This window comes from Schistocerca gregaria, chromosome 3 (assembly GCF_023897955.1).
Source record: "Schistocerca gregaria isolate iqSchGreg1 chromosome 3, iqSchGreg1.2, whole genome shotgun sequence".
NCBI lineage: Eukaryota > Metazoa > Arthropoda > Insecta > Orthoptera > Acrididae > Schistocerca > Schistocerca gregaria.
This window is the reverse complement of record NC_064922.1, coordinates 852537597-852557217: the sequence shown is the minus strand read 5'-3', so window position 1 is coordinate 852557217 and position 19621 is coordinate 852537597. Positions and strand designations below refer to the sequence as shown.

At 36.9% G+C, this 19621-nt stretch overlaps 1 protein-coding gene across 2 annotated transcripts in view; it reads right to left on the bottom strand.

Annotated features, from left to right (window-relative positions):
* LOC126354799 (splicing factor 3B subunit 1) overlaps positions 1–19621 on the bottom strand; it is a 66755-nt gene that overhangs the window by 4990 nt on the left and 42144 nt on the right. For both annotated transcript variants that reach the window (XM_050004712.1, XM_050004714.1), the window contains 10 exons: positions 19222–19503; positions 12762–13119; positions 10667–10812; positions 9499–9771; positions 8517–8738; positions 8023–8205; positions 7713–7901; positions 3069–3244; positions 2229–2501; positions 1722–1938 (listed from right to left, as the gene is read on the bottom strand). In XM_050004712.1, coding sequence (XP_049860669.1) covers positions 1722–1938; positions 2229–2501; positions 3069–3244; positions 7713–7901; positions 8023–8205; positions 8517–8738; positions 9499–9771; positions 10667–10812; positions 12762–13119; positions 19222–19503 — 2319 coding nt within the window. The remainder of the gene's footprint in view (positions 1–1721; positions 1939–2228; positions 2502–3068; positions 3245–7712; positions 7902–8022; positions 8206–8516; positions 8739–9498; positions 9772–10666; positions 10813–12761; positions 13120–19221; positions 19504–19621) is intronic.

The following is a 19621-nucleotide window of genomic DNA, read 5'->3' as shown; positions in this document are numbered from 1 at the left end:
TTCCCCGGCCCCGATGTTCTCCAGACCTAATCCCCAAAACTTATTTGATGGAGCATTGATAGCTTTCATGTATTGAGCTTCTGTACTAGACACGTCTCTCTTTCTGTTTTGTTTTGCAAGCCCATATGCAATTCTCAGGGAGACCTAAGCAACTCTGGGAATTGCTACAGCAGCATTTTGACACACGTATGAATGCTAAGAGACGGCGTTTTGAATATCTCATGTAAGCAAGAGTTTCTTGTCGTACACTGCATTGTTCCTGTGTGTCCGCAAGATTATTAATTAAGTACGAAGAGAGATTAAAAATTATAGCTTAATTACACTTTTAAGTGAGTATTTCTTCTTACTCTTCAAACATCTTCCCTCGAGCAGCCACTGCTATATTATCAGCATAGGTGAAATGCCTGGAGCTGATGTTGTCAAGGTATTTACTATGAAGTCAATAGTATAAGGGCAGATCTCAACAACACTCAGGTGATCAAAGCAGAAGAAATGAATTACAATTTGTGCTATGGCTAGGACTCGAACCCGGGTCGCCTTGCTTGCTAGGCAGAAATACTAACCATTACATCGTCACAACACAATGGTCCACAGTGCTGCACGAACTACCCAAGTGGATTGCGCTCCCTAACACAAACTTCAATTCATAACATCAGCTTGTTTTCCCTTACATTGTCACTACTGCCAGGGCTCTCCGGCATTGGAATAGCTCCCCAGTGTTAGATGTATTGGGGAAAGTCCTGTACTATAGATGATCTTATAATTACATGAAACCCCTGAGACATTCAAGTCTCTTCTTTACCTAAGATAATTCATTTCTTCTGCTTTGATTATTATCATAGATAAGAGACTTCAATATCTCAGGGTTTAATTTAATTATAAGATCTACAAGATCACCTATGGTACAGGACTAAACTAACAAATTATGAGACAGAACTGATGGCCAGTACTTGCCTTCAAATGATGTAATGTATAGTAACAATATTATGAAAAGTAAAGTTGCTACTCATCATATAGCAAAGATGCTGAGTTGCAGATAGGCATAACAAAAAGACTGTTCCAAATAAAGGTTTAGGCCCGTAAAGCCTTCATAAAAAATACAGGACACACACACACACACACACACACACACACACACACACACACACACACGTCTGCAGTCTAAGGCAATTGAACTAATACTTACCTCATTTGGGGCGAGTTACCACTGCTGTTCTGTTAACATTCTACATACAGATCCCGCTCACCTCCCTGACAAAGGAACTATTAGTTCTGAGAGCTAGGTAGTGCTACATTTTTACTTTTGTGTGTACCTATCGGCAGTACTACACATTTTGCCTGAAGCCGAGTACTCTCACCTGAAGATGGCGGCCAGTTGGACCGCGGAAATATTGTGTCATGAAGACGTTATGATCCGGCTGCATACCCAAGAAGATTATTATTAATAATTTGTCCTCTTTTTAACACAAGTAGCCAAAACCTTGTGCAGTGCTAAGGAAGTGGATAGATTTCTCCTTCATTACAGTTCTGAGTTCTGATTTCTACTCAAATAAGATTTACCTTACTCAATTTTATTGTCACTCCTGCTCATTTATTTTCTCAAAAGACAATTTTTTTTGGGCAGTTACAGTTCTACAAACAAACAAAATCCCATTTTCCAATTCAACGCTATATCAACGAAAATTTTTTCATTCTATTTTAATTTTAGAATAAAAACTCACCTGTAGTACATACTGTAGTATCTTGTTAGGACCAAGTGCTACCCGTAACCCTTCAATGGAGTCCATAAATGCCTGCACGAGGTGAGGGGAGGTCTCAAATATGTTGGGCCACACATGATTCAAAAGATGTATCAATGCATCTTCACATCCAAACCCATACACACCAAGGGCCATGTGTTTGATAACTGCGCATGCCGTCTGTCGGTGAACCAGGTCTCTGTAACAATGTAAATGGTTAAAAATTGCAATGCCTGACACTGTGCAACGTAGCTGGCTGCTCAGTTCAGCATTACACATTCAAACAGCAATGGATACCACTTTAACATTGTTGATCACAGTTACCTGACCCAGGAATGGGTGTAAACAAAAGCTCCAGCATCAAGCATCTTTAGCCATCTTAACATTAGTACACGCAGAGAAAAAATGAATTAATTTTAACTGAAAATAATATCTATTAACAAACTCTTCACGTGATAACTGTAAAATGTTGATATTAATGCCACTTACCGATCCATTAGAGCATCTTCCAGCAAAGGTGTGACTGCATAGATATAATCTTTCCCCATTTCACCAATATATTCAAACAAAAAGGACAGAGACTTGAGAACACCATTCTGAACATTAAGTTCAGGAACACGATACTCATTCATGAGTGCAGGAAGTACAGTGAATGGAGAACATGTTTCAGCTACAATGGCAATAGCAACAGTGGTGCACACACGGTTCTGTCGCTCTTGGACTTTTAAGTTGTTCAGAAGTGTTGCCAGCACATCATGGGGACTATGAAAAGAAAAAAAATGAATATGTTATTACAACCATTCTGCTTCTTGAGAGCTTATAAGTTGAGTATATATTTAACAAAAACCGCATAACTTCACTAAAAATCTAACTACCTTCTAGACATACCACACACAATAATTCAGAAAACTTACAACACAAAAATTTACCTTCTGGGCTTATGAGAGTTTGTAATTGGAACTATTACAACCTTACTGTGAAGACAATGCATTTCAAAGCACTTATGGGAATATACTTAATATACTTGAACAGGTCGACCAAATTTTGTGGTGCTCTATTAAACAAGTTTTATATTAATACTAAACTGAAATTAGGAAACTGGCTGTGTCTATGACTATCAATTCGAAGTTCTGTGAACAAACAAGTGACAGACTGTCCTTTCATGATGTCTATTTAAACACATAACAAAAATACACAAATACCTAAGCAATGTCTCTCCAGATAACAACCAAAAGTTAGTTTTCCAGCCATATTCCATAACCCTGTGTACCTCATGCAGTGACTACATTTCAACTTCAAAAATAGTGTGAGGACTTCATGATGACTTACCCAATAGCTTTGGCTATGTAACCAAATGTGTTTACAGTGGCTCTTCGAATAGCCTTCTTATGTGCTTTTAGCAGCTCAAGCAGTTCAAAACAAATGCGCATCCATTCTCGAGCAGATACATATTCAGGTCCACGGTCAGCAATTCTTCCAACCAAGTCTATACAATTTTCTTGCACCTGTTAACAATAATAGAGTAAAGCAATTATTTGACTGTGTATAATTACACAAAATTGTATATCAACAATGTTGTGAAGTAGGTAACACCAAAAATCTTTATTTTTATGTGTTACTAGCCTTTTACCTGTTGATTTGGCTGCGTATGCATTTGACACCTATACTGAACACACCTAGCCCCTCCCCCCCTCTACTCTGTGGTCACCTCTTCCTCCCCCTGCCTGTCCATCTCATTCCCCCACCTGCAACTATTTCTCCCCCCCACCCCTCCCCCAATGCACAATGTCCACACCTTTATCTCACTCCCTCTGATCCTATCCTCCCCCACTTCCTGCCACGATTTCCTTCCCCCCTATTTCCTCCTTCCATCTCTTCCTTTTCCACATTCCTACTACCCCTCTGAATCTGCCAACTTCCTCGTGCATCTCCCCCTCCTCCCCTCCCTCTGTCCATTTTCTCATCTCCCTCACTATCAATCCCCTTCTTCATCTCAACTTGCCCTGAGCCATGCTCATCAACCCATGTAGCCCCTGCAATACCACTCAACAACGCAGACCGATGCTACTCTTAACACAATACACCTGTCAAAAGGATGGCCTACATATAAAGGGCCCAGAAAACCATTTTTTGCATGTGACATGTAGGCTGCACTGCAAAGCAGGTTTATATGGCAGACTGATACTGTTCCCATACAACATGCCTGTCATGCAGTGCTGCCTATCGCCAATTTTACGCATATGGTCATGGGGCCCTCACAAGCTCAATGTCTGCTGTGTGACAAATTGTACCAATGTACTGAGTGAAAGCGCGAGGCCAAGAATGGCACAATATTGTTGTGCAATGTTTACTCTGCCTCTGTAGAAAAGATCTTAGTGCTCCATGATACAGAATGCACATGTACTGTGATTGTCACTAACTGCTGCAAAAAGGAAAGCAAGAGGAAGCAGCGATGGGTGAAAAAGTGGCTTGGTAGGCATTCCACATACAGCCATACTAATATTCTGAGTTATTTTTTTAAAGTAAACGGGGAATCTTTCAATGAATTGGTGGTTTTCATTATGACCTTATGTACCCAGCTGATATACTCGTTGGATTTCCCTTACACATTCCTGGAATTGATCTATAAACCTGAGCTATTACTCCTGTGTATTTACGCAATAAATAACCTACTGACGTTTCTGAAATGAACGAACAAGCTGTTGAGTGTTATTTCCCTGCCACTTTTGTTGAATATTTCAACAGCTAATTACAGAGTAATTATTAAATATGTAATCAAACTACTTCCCTAAATGCACTTGCAGAAATGGTTGCTTTCATCCGTCTTTCCTGATTTATTCTTATTCATAAGGGGGTAACCCTATCAGTTGTTTGCATTTCTGCGTATCATGAAGTCTCGGCAGGGACTGCGATGTATTGCAAAATATCACCCTTACATGGTACAATATATTGCATAAAATACTGAGCAAGTGTCAATATTTTTATAACTCCGCAGTCTCCTATATATTGTGCAAACTATTGATACTGTTCTGAGATAGTCAATATTATTGCACAATTAATACTGAAGATGTGAGTGGCTCTTTACATTTCCAGCAGCCCAAAGAGACAAGCATAATTTCTTCATATTGGAGGGCGTTATTGTAATGTAAAGAGTAAGACAAGTCTTGAAGTATGAAAACAGAGACGAAACCTACAAATTTGCAGAAAGTGTGTTTAGGAGCAGGTTGCTCTGTCATATGGTGTTTTGGTATGTGTTAATGAATGTTTTGACATCTATAAGGTTGGCTTCAGAGATATACGTTCTGTGACGCCACAAGAGACAAAAGAAGATTGTCTTGTTTTAGAGAGTTGTAAATGTATTGTTGCCTAAGTAACACACCATTTCATGTCTTAGAAAATTATGTAATAAATAAGTTGTAAGTTCTTATTTGTGTTTACCTCCATTAGATACCACCAATATGTGTACGGAAATTGTGGAAAAAATTCACGTTACGGTGATTTAATGGTACAACTGAGGATAGTGACATCTGAACAATAGAAAAGGCGAGACAGGTGTAGCTACTACAAATACAAAACTAGAAAACACAACCTCTGTTGAAGTGAATTCTAGGATCTATGGCATTCCTGAATTTATCGAGTCCGAAGATATTAATCTATACATAATCTTTTGTTTAACCAACATTTTATAAAATAAAATATAAGGATGTATGAAAGTCAATCAGCTTCCCACACAGGAAATCTAAAATCCCATGGTGACTTCCTCATGAAATCTGCAAACAACTATCACCATCACTTTGTATTTCTTGTGCCTCTGCTTTACCCATAGTTGGCTTAGGGCTTTCTTTGTGTGTTGCTTTTGTCCACAATGCAGATGCACAAATTGCTAAGCAAAGGTGCTGACGTATACCACACTGCTTGCAAAACAAGGCAAGTTGTGGGCAAGAATACACCTGCATAGACAAGTTCTTTCTACTTATTTTTCTGTATGTGCCTTTGTTCCTGTGTGTGTTTTCAAATGAGAAAAGAGACTTTGTGTGGACATTCCTTAAACTTTTTTTCTCTATCCAGACAATGATACAGACCATAAGTCACTGTCTGTAGTACCAAATCATGTGTAAATGTTTAAGGAGAGTGAGTAAAACATGTCAGAACTAGACAATCAACAACTGTCAGTTTTCCCTGAAGAAGTAGGTGCAGTTTCTCATTTTGCAGATATCACTGAGAAGTTTGAATATTTTAGTCATTTCTGTAATGACTGCATGATTTGACACATGAAAAGTGAAACAAATTAGGACACTGATGACATTATTACAACAATGAGACAAAGGCAACCTAAAAATAAACCATACAATATAAGGAAAAGATGACATGTTGTGCCAACAGGCACAATGGAAAGACAATTAAGAGAAAGAGAGAGAGAGAGAGAGAGAGAGAGAGAGAGAGAGAGCGCATTCTATGTACGGCATTCTAGTTCTGAGCTGCTGGAGATGGTCATGTGTGCGTGAGGTGTGCTTGATTATGTGAACGAATGACTGTTTCCTTTTCTAAAGGAAGCTTTGGCTAATGTGTAACTGTCTTTTTGTTGTGTCAGTCTACAACTTAATGTGTCATCTTTACAGTGAGTGGCAATCTTTTCCTTATACTTTTGATATTCCAATCTGGAATCCTTACAAATAAACTCTGTATGGCATAAATGGTCTGCAGTGAAAGTAAATGAAATTTACTGTTTTTTATTATTATTTTGCATATGTGCATCCTCAAATTGGTGAAACAATTTGTGATTGATTTTGTATTACATTTTCCACATTATATCTTAAAGACAATGCTAGGTGAAGAAAAGCATGAGTCACTTCATGAAGTGAGGCCTTTCTTTCTGAGTAAATGCAGTAGTAGACACCCTGACCTAAAACCTGCAACATATGAAACATGTCCTCCTTTGGCGATGTTGGGTATTAGGTTTTTTTTGTTTTTTTTTTTCCTTTCAAAGTATAGCAAATCTCCTGACAGTAAAGTGGAAGTCAAAATGATATACTTACAATCTTCGCACTAAACACACAGAAAACCACCCTCTATATTCCTGTGAGGGTCAAGAGAGGTACAGCCAAAAACAAAGCCAGAGACTTGTGTTGACACAGCATATTGGCTCTTCAGATGTTATCCACCTTCCAGAAGACTGAATTGGTTGAACAAACTATTTTTCCATCCATGCACAGAGAAGGCTATGAGAAATAATTGACTGGCAAATTATATGAAGACATTGGTAAGAAACTGGCTGAAAAGTTTTTTTCAATATCTAACCACTTTGTCCTAACAAGATGACAGCAAACAGTGAATACAGCTACCAACTATGCTTTCCCTGTGGAGGGAAGGGGGAGACTGGTAAGCACATTAGGTGTGTCCCACAGTGCTTACAGGATTATCATACTAAAATTAATTACACTGCGAACATATAAAATAGTCTCATTTACGTGTATCCAATTTTAAATATTCCGGTACTATCCTTGAGCAGACGGATCATAATTGTACTACTCGAGATGGAGTACATGTGAACCTTTTTTCTCAGCTTTCATGTATGTCTTGTTCTCATTACAATGTCTGTTTGAAACATATATTGCCAAGCACACTTGTATTCCTACAACACTCTTTCTTTTCCTATTTACATGATGCAAGAATCAAACACGTATCACATTTATTTATTTTGTAAATGGCATTAAAAAGCAAATCAGATTTATCCTGGTTGACAGAAATGTTCTTGGTGTGGAAATGCCCTTGTTGAAAGTGTTAAATTATTTCTATTTCAGTCAAACTAACCTGGAAACCACTTGAAAGCAAAGTGTACTGTTCTGAACTTGTAGACACTCAATTTCTAAGTTATGAACAAACGTTTAAGATGACATTGTATCTCTATACCCATCAAATAAACATGAAATAGTCAACACAAAACAATGTACACTAAATACAACATCTACAAACCTTTTCATGCCTGTTCTTCAAGATTGGTGTGAGCCTAGGGAGTAGATCCTTGATGGGTGGCGTCATTTTGGTCATACCAATTACATTAACAATAGCCTTCAGAGCACCCAATATGGAACCTAATACCTCAGGGTACTCTTCTCCTAAGTACTCATACAGCACAACACCAAGATGCCCCATGAGCTTTTCCTGCACACAAAGAAATTCATTTGTTTATACAATTCACAAATAACTTTAAATCTCCTAACCTGAAAAGATTGTTTCACAGACAAACTTAGAAATGTGTGTGGAGACCACAACTGTGACTCACCTCCTGACATGTCTTCATGACAACTGCAATACGGGATATAAGATCAGCAGCCTGTTGTCGAACTTTAGCTGACTTGTTGTTTAATCGCCACAGGATGGTACCACAAATCTGTGGAAGGTAAGGCTTCACACGTTTCCCAAGCTGGTTCACTATGGTTCCAAAGCCATTCAGCATCACAACATCCTAAAAATGGAGAAATATGCATTGAGCCAGTAACGTAGATAATAGTATCAGTTTAACACAACAGCAAAAATTAAAGTCTAACAGGTGTAGATCATCAACAGGCAAATTTTTATAGTGGCATCTTAACTACAAAGCTGATTGTGAAAAACTTTAACAGATACTGATTAATTAATCTACAGATGTAGAGATTTATGAGGAGCCTACATGACAACACAAATTGAAATTTTATTATTTTAAAAGTTACTGCAGAAAACAAGGCAAGGGAGCCAGGTAAGTAAGAAGCTAATTAAAAATGCAATCACGTCTCATACCTCTGTGGTCTGCTCCTGGAATGCATATAGTATACCATCAATAAGTTGCTCCTCTAATCTGCTGTCAATGTCTGCAGCACCTAGGTTACCCATTATCTTCTCTATTGTCTCCATCACCATCTTACGATACTGTTCGTTCTCATCCTTCAAATCATCCACAACCCGATTCACAATTTCAGAGGCACCTACTTTGTTTGCTATTTCCACTGTAGTGTCCACCAACTGAAACAGATAATCATCATAATGAAAAAGAAAAGCAATCAAATAACATCTGAACAGCAAATACTACTGAAACATTACAGTTGATTACCCTTTCAAATACAAGTAATTATTAGTCATATATCTCTCTCTCATCATGAAACTTGCTAATAAGAAAATTAGAACGGGACCTGATAAAAGTTCACATCACCAGCAAAGTCACTTATTTACTAGGTAATGTAAAGGAAACTATTTCAAAGTAAATTTACATTACAGACGCAACATACATGCTTCCTACAAACGAACTATGGGACATTGTCCACAGTATCATGGCTCCTAAAATGGCAATAATGTCTGTTCTGCAACTATTAACTTTAAACACTGTTAGAGAAATGTGTTTCATCCACCCAACCATTCATGTTTTAAATGCTAAAAAAGGAAGCATTAGAAAGGTGATACAACAACCTACTACTTGCTTAAAATCATAGCAAGAGTATATGATGAAAAATTACTCAAATGACAGCTTCCTTCTAACTATGCTCTATGTATGAACAAGATAAACTATCATTCATTCACACAGAAATTAATGGAAAATATTTTTCCACATCAATAATGAGATTGTAAATAATCATGAAATACTAAAGAAGTATCTGTGAGAAGCAATAAGAAACAACATTAAAGCATGTAAAAGTAATTAAAATACAGAGGATGAACACCTAATTAAGCAAAAATGTGCTTAACTTATGGTATACATCACAGAAATGCACACTTTATGATTACATACCTGTCTATAATTACGCCTATCAAGAGCCATTCGATGGTTCCAGAAATGTTTAAAGAAATGTGGCAAAATTTCATCTTTAATGTATTGCGATTCCACACCATCAGTGCCACAACACTGTTTCACTACTTTCAGCACAATTTTTTTCATTTCTTCATCAGGAGACTGAAACTCTCTTATCAAAATTAACATCACTTCACGGGTATAGTAGTTGGCATATTCAGCATCCATCAAAGGTATTAGGTAACCAATGGCTTTCAGGAAGGCTGCCAAACCCTGTCAACAACAAATATAAGTATGAGATAGCATACTAACAATAAAATTAAACAATGGGAGCAGCTAATTCATAAAAAATACCCCTCATCATGACTCTCATGACGATGCATTGACATTCTCTACACCAAATGAATACAACAACTACTTATTTAAATTTGGGTACCAAGGTAATAAGGAAGGAAGATTAGGATTTAACAATCTGTCAACATAGAAGTCATTAAGACAGAGTACAAGCCCCAAATGTTTCGAGGATGAGAAAAGAAGTTGGACATTCCCTTATGTAGGAATCATCCTGCCAAGCAGGAAGAAAAGTAAACTTTTCTAGAACTATGAATAGGGGATGATAAAATTAACAACAATATGGAAAGGGTATATTGCTACTCATTACACAGAGGTGGTGCTAAGCCATAGACAGGCACAATGCAAATGTGCCTGTCTGCGACTCAATAACACCTATGTGTGATGAGTAGCAATCTATCCTTCCCATACTGTTGTTGTTCCATCCTGGAGTTCTCATTGCTGGAGGAAAAATTAGGTAAGATAAAGAAAATCATGGATAATTTACTTATCATGAGGACTGCCATCCATTTATTTAACTAATCACTTACCATAAGCGAATGTGTATATATCAGGGAAAAACTGAGCCTGACTATTAAGGAAGTGATTGATAACATCAATAGGAGGGACTGCAGTGGGATGGAGAAAGGCAAAGAGAAAGAGACTAAAATGGGAATAAGGAACAATGCAGCTGTGCAAAGAAATTTGTCACCTTTTGTAATGGTAAGATAATACAGAATGATGAATATGTGCAACATATTGCCTGGCTGAATAGAATGTAGCACTAGAGACTTTATCAAGTTGATCTAGAGATGATAAATTGAAAACAGCGGCTTACCTTACCACGGTGTGTCCTGATACCTTTCCACAGAGGTTTCAGCACAGAGTCAAAACTCTCAATACCGTATGGTGTGGCAGCCTCAGCAAGAGCTGCAATGGCAAGGGCAGTAATGGTGCGTACTTTCTGCTGCTCATCCACGAGACCTTTGAAAGAAGGGTGATCATTTTAACAGTGCTGCAATTTTACAAATAACCATAGGTGTTTTGAAGTAGCCTACAAATATCAAAACCCATCTGATTCTGGAAAACAGACGTGATTTGCAAATATAAGTCTGATTTTAATGAGCGAATATCCCAGTACTGAATCAGCTTCATGAATTCTAACAGTGACCACCATTATATTTCGTAATACACTGGGTATACAAATATGCTCTGAACAAACCGAATATTCTATCTTTATTATTTAGCTTAACATTTTGTTGAGAGCTAAGACATTATTTACTAGCAAGCAGAGCTCCCCAGAGATTGAACTGATTTTTTGAAACCATCTATATGGTGATATAGAGACGATATCAGCTATCATATCCTGCAACCACTCGCCGTGGTGGGCCCTCGTTTGTGAGTGACTGACGGAAAAATTTTGAATTTTATGTGATGCTCAATGGCAGCAAAAGATAAGGTTTTTGTAGAGTAGTTGTGGGGTCTAGTGGCTACGGTAAGGGCTTTCTTCACCTGAATCTCATCAGGTGGCTTAATTTTTGTTCGTTTTTAAACCTTTATCAAAATGACTAATCATGGAACTTCCTGGCAGATTAAAACTGTGTGGCGGACTGAGACTCGAACTCGGGACCTTTGCCTTCCACTGCAGAGTGAAAATCTCATTCTGGTGACTTTGATCACTATATTTATTCAATTAATTGGTTTTAATGTAATTTTTTATTTCTATTCCTTTGCCGCATTTTAATCATTGTATGTTTATTTTTTCAAAAATCAAATTGTTCAAATGGCTGAGCACTATGGGACTTAACTTCTGAGGTCATCAGTCCCGTAGAACTTAGAACTACTTAAACCTAACTAAGCTAAGGACATCACAAACATCCATACCCGAAGCAGGACTGAAGCTGCGACCGTAGCGGACGCCCGGTTCCAGGCTGTAGTGCCTAGAACCGCTCGACCACCACGGCCGGCTTTATTTTTTCCATTTGTTCTTATCTTCCCTTTACATCTTTCCTTTTCCACTTGGAATTTTTACGAATGTGAATTTAATTATATTTATCTATTTTAATATTTAAATATCTGAAAATGTTTATCTACTGACTGAACCATAGTGTCAAAACTGTATTTTTCATTACAAGATGTACATTTCTCTTTTGCAGGGTAATCATCGTACAAACATTTAAAACACAGCCTAAATTCCTATTGTACTATGAACAAAATAATGGAGATGAAAATTAAAACAAAGGAAAGGAATGTAAGTAACAAAGTTAAACAAAAATGAGGAATAGAAACAATGACAGCAATAACTTTGAAGAAAAAATAGGATGATAAAACGAAAGAAATAAAATTATAATAAATATATACAATTAATTAAAATAACGAACAAAGATTCTAAGTGGGAAAAAAATGAAGGAGCCGATATGATGATTAAAATGATGTGGCCAAGGAATAGACATATGAAACCACACACAAACCAATTAATTGAATAAAAACAATGATCAAAATAATTTTGATACAAATTTAAAAAATAAAAATGTAAAACTACTTGGTGAGATTCAAACCCATGACCTTCATCATTTCAGAGCCTTACCTATCCATAGCATGATGCAAACAGTCAATGTGAAGCTACTATAGCAACGGCATTGAGCGATGCGCAAAATTTCCAATTTTTTTTCAGTCAATAACTTGCAAATGAGGGCCCACCAAGGTGAGTGACTGCAGGTTGTGATAGCTGGGATATTAACCTACACCACAGAAACCACGGTTTCAGAAAGTCAGTCCCACTACTGGGGAACTCCGCAAGTATCAAAATGTGGACACACAAAATAAGTGGCAAGATTTATTTTAATAGTGTAATGTTTTGGAGAAACGTTTGTCAAAGTAGTAATTTGTTTTGAGAAATAAGTCCAAGAATTGTTTTATTGCTGTTCACTTACCATGTTCAATAATCTCTACAAGGCTCTTCAAATGAGGCAAGATAGCACACCCCATTAGGATGGCAATTTGTTGCACAATCTTGATACCAGTGTGACGAGCTTGCCACGATTTCTTGCTACGACACACGGCTTTCAAGAACGGCAAGAGAGATGGAATTCCAAGTGCAGATGCAACCACTGCAAATGCCCTGGCTGTCGTGTTACGCACGTATTCATCAATGTTGTCGATATCAGGACGCATGGTTGAAATCATTGTTGCCAGACCAGCAGCTTTAGCCAGATTGGAAATAATTTCACGACCCTCTACACGGGCATAGTAGTCTTCATCAATGAGAAGTGGTTCAATAACCACCAGAATCTGTCAAGAGGCCATAAAATTAAATGAAAAGCACATAATAACACACAATAAAATAATTGACAAACTTGTGTAAATGATCAGAAGAATGGAGGATCATTTGCATCTCTACAATAAGTGAATATGCTGAAAATGGCATACACATTTTTTATCAACAAAATGCACTCTTTCCACTCCAAATATAAATGTGAAAATTAGACAACTGTTTTCAGCTTCCCTCAAATAAAAAACTCAATGCAAAAAACAACCTACTGCCTTCTACAGAAACTCTTTCTTACTACCTGTGGTTTGAGGAGGAAATAAATCAATCAGCTTTGCATATTTATACTGCACCGAACATTAAGGCTTGGTTGAACTTTAATCAACTGTAGTTACGCAACATCAGTGTGCATGGAAACAATAACCAATGATAATGTGTGCGCTTTTCGTGAGTAACCTGTGATGCATGTTTGCTTATCTTTAAGATTATAAATACACAGGTGGGTTCCTCTCATCTTGGGTGGTACGAGGGAACTAACTTCCCTTTTTAACCGTCCCTAACATATACCTCCTTCCTGATGAACGACCTGTTAGTCCAAAACCTAAGTAATGTGAATATTTTCTCTGTTGTGCAGCTTATCAGCAGTGCTACAAAAGGCTTCTGAAGCTCATGTCATAATTATGACTGGAACAAACGACATAGCGAAAAACAACAGCGTGAACTTAATAAAAGGTTTAATAAGCACATTACCAAGTATCACATCTAAAAGTGTTTGTTGTCGTGTTCCATTTAGATATGATCTTGCAAAACGATCCTGTATAAATCGCAAGGTATTGGACGTAAACAAACGGCTATATCACCTGTGTTCGAAATTCAAAAATACCACAATCATTAAAGCTAGCGAGTTTGAGAGAGAGTGCTATACACGACAAGGATTCCACCTCAACAACCAAGGAAGAAGATTAATCTCTAAACTGATTACCAAAACCGTGAGTAAAGAAATGGCCACCTTTACAGTAATACTGCTGGACCAGGGAAACCTGTAAAGCCTGCTGGTCTGTCTGGCAAAATATTAACAGATATGCTCCAGCAGGATCAAAATAACCTTCAAACCATTCACCCCGAGTCCAGGAAACTAAATGTATCCAAATGTTGTCAAAATCGGGCCTGGCTACCAGCAGTAGACATCAGCTGTATAGAAGCGCCCTTAAGAAGACAATCTGAACCCTCATCTTTACTGCCCAGGGTTAGCAAAAATAGTCTTCTGTTCTTACATATTAATATACAGTCTTTAAGAAAGGAGTTGGAAGAATTGCAGTACTGGTTAGAAACTACCAACTGTGGTACACTTAGTGCAAATGAGCACTGGCTATATTCATTAGAAATTGACCTCAATATTCCATTTGGTTTCTCCTTAGCTAGTAGTTACTGCAGATCAACAATTGGACATGGGGGGTGTTGCAATATATATTAAGAATGGACTAAATCTACAATACTTTACTATTGTAAATAAAATAGAAAGAAACTTCCACACGAGAAAAATATATTAAAAACAAAGATTCCAAGACTTACTAAGCGGGAAAGCGCCAGTAGATAGGCACAATAAAATAACACACAAACACACACGCAAAATTTCGAGCTTTCGCAACCAGCGGTTGCTTCGTCAGGAACGAGGGAAGGAAAAGGAAAGGTGAAAGGATGTGGGTTTTAAGGGAGACGGTAAGGAGTCATTCCAATCCCGGGAGCAAAAAGACTTAACTTAGGGGGGAAAATAGGATAGGTACATACGCACGTGCACACTCGCGCGCACACACACACACACACACACACACACACACACACACACACACACACGGGGGAAAATAGGGTAGGTACATACGCACGTACACACACACACACACACACACACACACACACACACACTCACTCACTCACTCACTCACTCACTCACTCACTCACTCACTCACTCACACACACACACACACACACATATACAGACACAAGCAGACACATTTTTTTTTAAAAAAAAGCTTTTTTTTGCTTTTAAATATGTCTGCTTGTGTCTGTATATGTATGGATGGAGTGTGCGTTTGCGTGCGCGCGAGTATATACCTATCCTTTTTTCCCCCTAAGGTAAGTCTTTCCGCTCCCGGAATTGGAATGACTCCTTACCCTCTCCCTTAAAACCCACATCCTTTCATCTTTCCTTTTCCTTCCCTCTTTCCTGACGAAGCAACAGCCGGTTGCGAAAGCTCAAAATTTTGCATGTGTGTTTGTGTGTTATTTTATTGTGCCTGTCTACTGGCGCTTTCCTGCTTGGTAAGTCTTGGAATCTTCGTTTTTAGTATACTTTACTATTGATGACACAGACCTATGTATAGGCACCATCTTTGAGGCAGCAGTTGTACATATACTTAAACATAATATTATTGTTGGATCTGTATATTGCACACCATCTTCTAGTGAATATGAATTTATTGTAACTTTAAAAAAAAGCTGTTAGTCTTACTAAGCCTAAATATAAATACCAAATAATCTTAATTTTTGGTGATATTAATATGGATATCAGGGTACAGAGTCATATCATATTGGAATTCTTGGATAGCCTTTTTTTTGCTATTGTCTAAATGATAAGCCTACAAGATATAATGCATGCTTAGACCATATAATAAGTAATATCCATGAAAATAATGTTGAAATTGGGGTAGTCAAGTTAGGCCAAGCTGACCATGATGGCCTATGGATTACAGTTCCAGTAAGCATTCCAGATTAACAGCACAAAACTGTTAAAACTATGAATGAATGCAACATAAGAGATTTTAGAACTAGATTAAGGTCAGTTTACTGGAATGACATCTTATACAAAGGTAGGTGTGTGTGTGTGTGTGTGTGTGTGTGTGTGTGTGTGTGTGTGTGTGTGTGTGTGTGAATAACACAAGCAAATTATTTATAGAGGAAATTGCAAGAATATTTGATGAGTGTTGTCCCAGATTAGTAAAAAGACAGAATAATAACCAATCTCATAAACCACAGAGACTAAATAATTGGTTTACACCATACCTCAACAGTATCAGGATTATGCTTCTTACGTTTAAGGCAGATCTCATATCAGCAACGAGTACAAAGAGATGTACAACAGAATAAGAAAAATTTATAGATCAGAAATAAGTTAGGCAAAAAGTAGGACGAATGATAACTATATTCTTAAATCCAGAAACAGCTGTAGAGCTGCCTGGGAAGTAATTAAAAGTGAAATAAATAGACCAACTACTCAACTAGCTATACCCATAGCCCCAGATATCTTAAACTCAAACTTTGTTAACTTCAGTTTACAACAAGATTTGTCTCCCCTCAATGCCATGCTTGATGCTAAAACTCTCTTAGGTTCAAATAAGTATGTAGGCCATAAATTCTGATGGGCAACAGTAACTGAAAAGGATGTTAGCAAAGCAATACCCAAACTAAGTAGTTCCAGAGCAGAGGACTTCTATGGTCTGTCAAACTTTGTCATACGAAGATATCAAGTGATGATCTGCCCCCTCTAACCACACATTAACCGTATATTACAGCAAGGGATTTTCCCCGACTGTTTGAAAATAGCAGTAACTATTCCCATATTTAAGAAAGGAGATAAATCCAAGTAACTATGGCCCTATTCATTAATCCAAATAATATCTAAAATAATCTAAGACTGTGTTCACCAACAAATGAATCACTATTTTGAGAGGAATAACTTGTTAAGTAACTCACCGTATGGATTCAGGTCTAAACTATCCACAGTTAAAAATATTGTTAGTGATATATATGATGGCTTTGAAAATAAATTAATTTCCTGGGCTACTCTCCTAGACCTGAGCACAGCATTTGACACTGTATCTCATAGTACTTTGATCATGAAATTAAGACACTACGGCATGGAAGAGGACACCCTGAAATTATTAGAATCCCACTTAAGCAACAGAGTACAATTTGTTAGTGTAAATGGGCAGCTGTCGAACCCACAAACAATAAAAAGAGGTGTGCCACAGGGCTCCATACTTGGGCCCTTCCTGTTTGTAGTGTATATTAATGATATGCCACAGTATTTACCCTGTAAAACAGTCCTCTATGCAGACGATACAACTTTTATCAATTCAGAGCAGACTCTTAAATCTGTACGAGAAAAAAAATATATATATTATTTGAAAAATCAGTTCATTGGTTTAGTGCAAACTCCCTATTCATAAATGAAACAAAAACTGAGGAAATATTCTTTAATTTGAAGATATCAAACAAAGAAAATAAGTCCGTTAAACTGCTAGGAATGATGATTGACCAGAAACTTAGCTGGGATAAACGTATCACATATGTCTGTTCTAAACTTGCACGTGCTATGTTCCTACTTTATAACCTTAGGAGTAATGTCGGCCAAAACTTACTGCTGCATTCATATTTTGCTTATATCCACCCCCATCTTTCGTATAGTATTCTGCTCAGGGGAAATTCTCCAAATTCATTATCAATTTTCAGATGGCAAAAAAAAAAAAGCTCTTCGATGTATAGTGGGTTTATCTCCTAGGGAGACATGCAGGGAACATTTCAAAAAACTTAACATCATGACAGTTCCTTGTTTGTACATCTATTATTGCTTACTACACATAAAAGAAAACATAGCTCAATATCCCCTTAGGTCATCTGTCCACACCCACAATACAAGACGAAACCACTCAATTGATTTGCCATACTCTAGACTGTCTACGATACATAATAGTTATAAATATGTAGGCCTCTAACTGTTTAATATGCTCCCTAAAATTGTACAAACAGTATCTAAAAGTAAATTTAAGACAACATTGGATCAATGGTGCAAAGATAAAGCATTTTACTCACTTGATGAATTTAAAGATTGTAATACGGCAGATTTGCTGTTTTAACAGAGAGAAAAGTACCTCTGCCTGTAGTAGGACCTAAATTTGTATCAATTGCTTACGATAATGACATAATGTTATCAACATGTATATGATAATGACATAGTGTCATCAACATGAATAGCCCCTGCTTAATATAAATCTGTATGTTTTCCTTTTTATTGTAAAATTAATAATATATAAAATTCCAAATGTGTGCTATTGTACTACACTAAATTTCATATGATTTATATATACATTGTTATGAGAATATAACCATCTTTATACTGTAATTGAACTTATTGATGAAGCCCATTGTATAAGAAAATACTGAACGGCTAATAAAGATTCTTATTATTCTTCTACAAATTTCACCTCCTGAAGGTAAACAATGACCAGAAATTTATTTTTTCTTAAATGAATTTTTCTTTGATACAGCAAAGTATAAATTCAGAATGAAACAATGTCACTAAAAACAGAGAGAGGCTATCACATTCCAACAAAAAATTATACAAAAATAAATTCTGATCAACTCCTGCTTTTATATTTTTACTCTTTTGCTTAGTTATTGTAATAGTGAATAAAAATTAAAGAAATCATTCTTATTTGTCAACTGATCAAGTTCGACTTCTTTTGTTTTGTTCATACACTGTTAAATCACAAATGCACACTTTTTCATTATTTGCAATGACCCAATTTACTTTTTAATTGTTATTCACTAACAACAACATTATGAAAAAGGCTTTGGCCAAAAGCTCAGGTGTAACAGTCTTTTGTTGTGCTTGTCTGCAACTCAACATTTCATATTTACGGTGAGTAGCAGCACATACCTTTCATAATATTGTTGATATTCCAATCTGGACTTTCGACTGTTTGTATTTCACTAAACCATTTCGTGAGCGAGGAAGATCAATAAAAGCTACATGTTGTTAAAAAACACTTAAGGCATGAAATTAGTCAGGTATGTCTGTTACTGCTTGTAACTATTTGTTTCCAGAAAAATGAAAGAAGTGATAAGTGACAGAAAATAAATTCCTTGAACAGACAGAGGACTTAATCCCTAAATCTTTTATTTGTAGTCTGACTCTTGAGCTACTGAGTCACCAGCTTTCTTTGTTGTATTATTTCAATTTTTTTTAATTGGTCATTTCCTTCAGCAATAATAATGTATTAGAGAGACATTTAGCAGATCTGATGACGAATTGTAAAACTGCACACTCAATAAAATGTGTTACATACCTTGTGCACATACGGTCTCACAAGATCATCTAACTTGTAAAGAATTCTGTCAATAACTTTCACGAGCAAATGTCTTTCCTGGTCTTCAAGTGTAGGCGACATCAACAGAGGAAGTATTTGGTTAAACAATGGACCAGCACCAAATTCTCTTGCTTTGTCTGTTATCTGGCGAAGAGCCGCTTTACGCATAGGGGGTGTTCCATTTTTGATTTTCAGAAGTAACTTCATTATCTTTCTCTCCTTCTGCTCCTCAGGACTCAGAGTCTCCTCATCAACTTCCACCTGTGAATCATTATGAGCAAATGTATGAAGCCAACATTCCTAACCAATAGGGATGACATCTCTGTAAATAAATCTTACAAGTTACAGTTAACACACATCACAAAAAATAAAGTATTCA